This window comes from Helianthus annuus, chromosome 9, assembly GCF_002127325.2.
Source record: "Helianthus annuus cultivar XRQ/B chromosome 9, HanXRQr2.0-SUNRISE, whole genome shotgun sequence".
Classification (NCBI taxonomy): Eukaryota; Viridiplantae; Streptophyta; class Magnoliopsida; order Asterales; family Asteraceae; genus Helianthus; species Helianthus annuus.
The window spans coordinates 107,925,400-107,931,614 of NC_035441.2; the positions used below are offsets into that span (position 1 = coordinate 107,925,400).

The window sequence follows — 6,215 nt, forward strand, 5'->3', positions numbered from 1 at the left end:
AAGACCCCAGCATCTAGTAGCAGAACTAAAATTTCGGGACGAAATTTTCTTAACGGGGGGAGAATGTGACAACTCTCACTAAACCAGGTATCCGTACAATTAATCAATTTTAATTACGTGCTTAATGATTGTGCTTGATTACTACTGATGTAGTAAACTGCTTTCTGATTTCTGTATCATACATACATATGCATCACATTTCATACTGTCACTCCATTCATTACATACAAACTTTAGTGACAAACTTGATGCACAAAGCACAGTTAGCGGATAACTCAGAAATATACTGACAGTGCCAGTAAATAGACAGACAGTGTTTTGAGACCCAATATGGGCCAGAGACAGGGTACTACACTAGTATGGAGTGTAGGGAAGTGAGGACCATAAAACTGCGTCACTAGGTGATAGCTAAAGTGCCAGGAAGTGCCTAAAACCCACTAATAATGCAGAATTCTGCATTATTTATCAGAAATTCAGCATTTAACATGCTAGTAATGTGCCAAAAATATGGCAGAATAGTCCTGTATGCTTTCCTATATGCCGGGAATTAAAAGTGTTACAAAAGACACATAAAGGACACTATAAGGAATAATTAAGCACTTTAACAGAACAGTATCTAACCGAACAACCGGACATTACCCGGAACACCAAAATTTTGGCAAATACATTGTTTTATTATTTCTTGGCTAGTAATGATCCCCGAACACCTTAACACCCACTAAATTCTATACTAACTAACATATGTAACCATATACTTGGTTTTGAACAAATATTAACCAACTAGTTATAAGTTTCATCTAGACCCCCTCCCCCCCAGGCCTAATCGGCCATCACCACCATTCCTAACACCATACTTCCAAGATTTTATCTGAATATTTTATTTGATCCTTACTTGATTTCTTGTACAAAATATTAGTTTGAGATCTTTATAAGTATGGTGTGTAAGATCACCATACCATTCCATATCTTCTCAAGATCACACCATGCCTCACACTCTCCTCTCTCCCTCTCGGCTCACATTTCAACCGCCACCACCACCACCTTAACACCACCATATCCATCCATTTCAAGCTCCATTCATGTGTTAGGAGGTGCTTTGTGAAGTTTGAAGCTTGTGGATCATCAAGGAGCTTCATTACTTGCTTTCTCACACCATTTTCATCATCTTTTTCACTAGAGATCTTCCCTAGCCTTTGAGCTAGTTGTATGTTCCTTGGTTAACCCTTGTTACTTCTCTTTTTATGGTTAAAAATTTGTAGTATGTTTTTTATATCAAGAACACTAAGAACAAGAACTAAAAGATTAAACATAAAGCTTACATAAAAAGGAAAACATGATGAAATGTTGTAGTATGATGTTGCTGTGAATATATTGTTGATTCTTGGTAAGGTGATGTTAATCATCACATGAGACTTGTTAAATAATGATTAAAACCATGATTTAACAAGATTAGGAGGTGATTATGTGTTACATAGAGTAATCATCTTCAAAGTTTAAACATGAACTTGAAAGAAATTTCTTGAAATATAAGTAAACAAAGTAAGTTGATGATCATGTAGATCCGAGGTTTACAAAGGACTTTTCTAAACAAACCAAGTTCAAGAGTCGATTTTAAAAAGATTATGACCTTTACTTGCACTTACACCATTTTTAGTGGTAAAATAAGTGTAAGAACACTTTATTTACAAGAAGAGTTCAAAAGATTATTTTTTGTAAAAATTGTTTACAAAGTTGTAAACACTTAACTCTTTTAAGAAAATGATTTTTAAAGAAGTGAATACACTTTGGAAGGTAACTAAGGCCACTAAACGCTTTACCAAGTTACTACGCGTTTTTGTGATATATCAAGTTCATGAATAATATGAAACACATATAGTTTTGCTCTTGGTAATGTAAAATTGTTTAAAGATTGATTGTTGATTGATTTTTGAAAAGAAAATGATATGCTTATTAGCATGGACTCCTCCATTTACAAAGGAAACTATGGCAAAATTTTCTAAAAACCCCAACACTTAGAAATTATTTTCTAACAAGTGTTTACAAAAATGTTTTAACTTTGTTTTCGAAAGTAAACATCGCCATAGGTTTTGTTACAAAAATACAAAGTGTCGGAGGTTGGTTTTCGTAAATAAAAGTGGATAAATATATATTTAGAATATATAATTTATACTAAAACGCTTGTGTGAATATTTGTTTGATTTGTGAACTAGTTATATTATTTTAGGGTAAAATAATATAACTTATCAAAACACCATTACATTTACAACTCCGGAAAATACCTTTATAAATATTATTTTGGGAGTAAAAGAAATGAAAATATATTATTTTTGGGAAAATATATATATTTTGGAATACGTTGTTTTTGACAAATAAGTTGTTTATATTTTAAGCGAGACTTAGAAATATATTATTTCGGAAACTACAAAATACATGTATAAATACCCCCATCCTTGGGAAGGAAATACGGAATTAAAATACTTGAGAAGTATTAATACAAAATATTGGTTAAATAATTATTCCAAAGCCAAATATAATTTAAAGTTAAAATAACTATTATTTTAGCAAATAATTATACTTGGAATAATATTGGGAAACACAAGAGAACGTAACTCAAAAACCCTCATACTAAGCTAAGGCACGACCCGTTCGTCTAATAGGCACTAGTACGTTGTAGGTCGTCGTATTGCTGACAGAGTCTGAGTTACGAGCAGGAGACGCACCACTGTGAGTTCATGTCCCCCTTTTTCTCTTAACTGTTTTCAGTTTTATACTTCGGGGGTGGAATACACGTTACAACTTTTACAGACATTTTTATACATGGTATGGTTAGCTTAAGGAGGGTTTACTACTTAGATCATGTGAGTGGTGGGTACAACACTTAAGGCCATTAATCCTCGTCGTGGGACCGAAGGACAAGAGTGATAGATCTATTTGGGTGTAGCGAGCCCACACCCATGAGGCCGGGGCGGCCCATAGAGGTGACTATGTCTTCCAGCCGGAAGCCCGGTACAAATTTGCTAGGTTTGAGTACTTCTTGCACCATTTCATACATACCAGTGGCTTTGCAACACATTGGTGATCTCTTTTTCCTTATTGCTACATACCAGGGACTTTCATACATACAAGGCATACTTTAAAGGTTAATACATACTCACATACACATGAACTCGCTCAACTTTTGTTGATATTTCAAACTACATGTATTTCAGGAAATTGATCGGATTTGGCAAGTGATGCATGTTAAGCTGCGTACTAAATAAAGATGTCATCCAGGGTTGTAGGGTTTGGGAGGTGTAACCCCTTCCTGGACGGGTCACATGTCTCCAAACCTCGTTTTATTTAAAGTCTTTTGTTGAGTCTTATGAACTCGTCTTAAACAAGTCATGATTTGTAACTTATTTTGGGTTGATATTTCAAGACAAGCATGTTATGGTATTTTTCTAAACAATATTAATGGATGAACATCTCGTATTTTTATCATATAGCATTGTTATGGTTGTTGCTATGGTATTAAGAAGTCACACCAAATAAACCACGCTTCCGCAAAAGTCAGGGTGTGACAAACTACATGACCAAGAAAAGCTAGCTGGTCTAACCAGTATTCGCACTTCGAGAATTTTGCATAGAGTTTCTTCTGTCGCAAAATCTAAAGTACAATACGAAGATGGTCCTCATGCTCTTCCTTGCTCTTAGAATAAATCAATATATCGTGAATGAAGACTATAACGAATTTATCAAGAAACTCGTGAAAGACCCGATTCATTAGGTCCATGAAGGCAGCGGGGGCATTGGTTAACCCAAGCGGCATAACCAAAAACTCATAATGACCATACCGAGTACGAAAAGCTGACTTAAGCACATCAGAATCCTTAATCTTCAGTTGGTGATAACCCGATCTTAGATCAATCTTAGAAAAACATTTGGCACTCTGAAGCTGGTCAAACAAATCATCGATGCGAGGGAGCGGATAACGATTTTGAATGGTTATTTTATTTAACTCTCGATAGTTAATACAGAGTATCATAGAACCATCCTTCTTTTTAACAAACAAGACTGGTGCGCCCCAAGGGGAGACACTGGGTCTGATAAAACCAAGTTCCAACAACTCTTGTAGCTGCTCTTTGAGCTCCTTGAGCTCTAGAGGTGCCATGCAATAGGGTGCCTTAGAAATCGGTTCAGCACCAGGAATAAGATCAATAGTAAACTCCACCTCACGATCTGGTGGGAGTCTAGGCAACTCCTTAGGGAAGACATTAGGAAAATCACAGACAATAGGATAATCAGAGATATTAGGCTCTTCAGAAGATGTAACTTTTACAGAAGCAAGAAATCCAGCACAACCATGCGATAAAAACTTTTGAGCCTTAAGTGCAGAGATAATCTTCATGGATTTACAAGGTTGAGTCCCCTGATAAATAAGTTCAGGACACTGAGGATTTCCAAACAGAACACGACGAGTCTGACATTCAATCGAAACGCTATGCTCCGATAGCCAGTCCATACCAAGAATAACATCAAAATCACTCATGTGAATTGGATACAAGTCTGCTGCACGAATGGTGGACTCAATTCGGATTGGGTAATTTCTATAAACGTAGGAGATAACAGAAGCAGCTCTCAAAGGTGTAGATATAACTAGAGGATACTCTAAGGCAGTAGGCGTAGACTTCAAATATTAGCAAATAAAAGAGAAACCACAGAATGTGTAGCACCAGTATCAAAAAGAGCATACAATTCACGTTCACCAATATGCACATAACCGGAAACAGTACCTGGGGCATTAGCTACATCATTAGTTGTAAGTGCAAAAACTCGTCCTCCAGCAGGCCTTGCATTTCCCCCAGTATTGGCTCCAGGTTTAAGCTGAGGGCAATCTTTAATTTGGTGTCATGCACCTCCACATCTGAAACAGAGGCCTTCGGCTCGATGACATGGACCCTTGTGTGGTTTCCCGCAGGTGGCACAGGGAGGGTCACGATTCAGAGGTGGGTTCTGTTGAGGATTCTGCTGACTCATAGGCTGGGCTCTAATGGGGGCCTGATTATTCTGTGCAGGCCTATGATTCTGATTTCGATTTCCCCCATTTCTTGACTGATTGTTGTAATTCCTGTCAATACGATGTCTACCGTCTCGTGGTGCTAAAGACTGGTCGTTTCCAGCATGAGCAGAAGACTGGCCCTGAATATTTTGTCGTGGTCGTTTGCGATTTTCATCAAACGCCTTCTGGTGATGTTTCTTATCATTATCCAAGTTCTTAACTGCATCAACTATCTCAGTAATGTCTTTAAAACGAAGATTTAGGATGAACTTCCTATCCCGGTCACATATAGCCCACTTGAAAGTGTTGGTTTACTGCTCTGGTGTTCCTGCAGCCGGGCCCAGAAAATTAACCAAACGACAGAAACGGTTCTTGAATTCCATGATGGGCTCATCGTTGCCCTGCATGATAGAGGCATACTCCCTTAGATACTCACTACGATCAGCGTCAGTGAAATACTTCTGATAGAACAGTGCACGAAACTCATCCCAAGCAAGCGTGGCTGCATAATTATCTCCTCCACGAGCATTCTTCAAAGTCTTCCACCAACTATGAGCATCATCCTCCAACTTGTAACTAGCAAGCCTAACTTTGAATTCGTCATTCACACCCAACACTTTAAAATTTTTCTCCATATGAGCAATCCAGTTTTCCGCCTCGACGGGAGTAGCAGCGGTACTAAACGATTTTGGCTTTAACTTTTGGAAGCGATCAAGCCAATCATGAATGGCAATAGGAGGGTTAGCATTTCCACCTTGAGGGTCGTTGTTGTTATTACCCCCTTGGGGTCCGTTGTTGTTATTACCCCCTTGTGGTCCGTTGTTGTTATTTTGATGAAGTTGTTGCAACAAGTTAGGAACCAAACCCGCGATAGCCGTATTGACAGCGTTAGCAACGAGGGTCTCAATAGGGATGTCTTTATTCTCGTTACGACGGTTGTTCACACTTCTTCTAGGAGGCATCTGAAAAGAAGGTTCATGTGTGAGAAGCGAAAATTTCAAATCACGTGGATAATAAAAGAGAGAAATCCTAACCCGACGTCTACCCATTAACTCACATGTTTAATTATTAATGTTAAAGTTTTCTACAGGAAGGAGCCTGGGAAGGAGCCTGGGCTCTGATACCATAACTGTAACACCCCGACCCGAATAGGGCTGACGTGTCACTATTACATATA

General features: G+C 38.1%; 1 protein-coding gene across 1 annotated transcript; it reads right to left on the reverse strand.

Annotated features, from left to right (window-relative positions):
* Nucleotides 1–4,668: 4,668 nt before the first annotated feature.
* Nucleotides 4,669–6,000, reverse strand: LOC110876074. The gene is made up of 3 exons (XM_022124254.1): nt 5,354–6,000; nt 4,896–5,311; nt 4,669–4,772 (listed from the first exon to the last, which is right to left on the reverse strand). The coding sequence occupies exons 1-3, from the start codon at nt 5,998–6,000 to the stop codon at nt 4,669–4,671; spliced, it is 1,167 nt and encodes a 388-aa protein (XP_021979946.1).
* Between the last annotated feature and the right edge of the window lie 215 nt (nt 6,001–6,215).

Coding starts and splice junctions, on each gene's coding strand:
- LOC110876074 (XM_022124254.1), bottom strand. CDS start 6,000: ATGCCTCCTAGAAGAAGTGTGAACAACCGTCGTAACGAGAATAAAGAC. Junction 5,312..5,353: donor GCTGCAGGAACACCAGAGCA/GTAAACCAACAC, acceptor TGACCGGGATAG/GAAGTTCATCCTAAATCTTC. Junction 4,773..4,895: donor CCTCTGTTTCAGATGTGGAG/GTGCATGACACC, acceptor CTAATGCCCCAG/GTACTGTTTCCGGTTATGTG.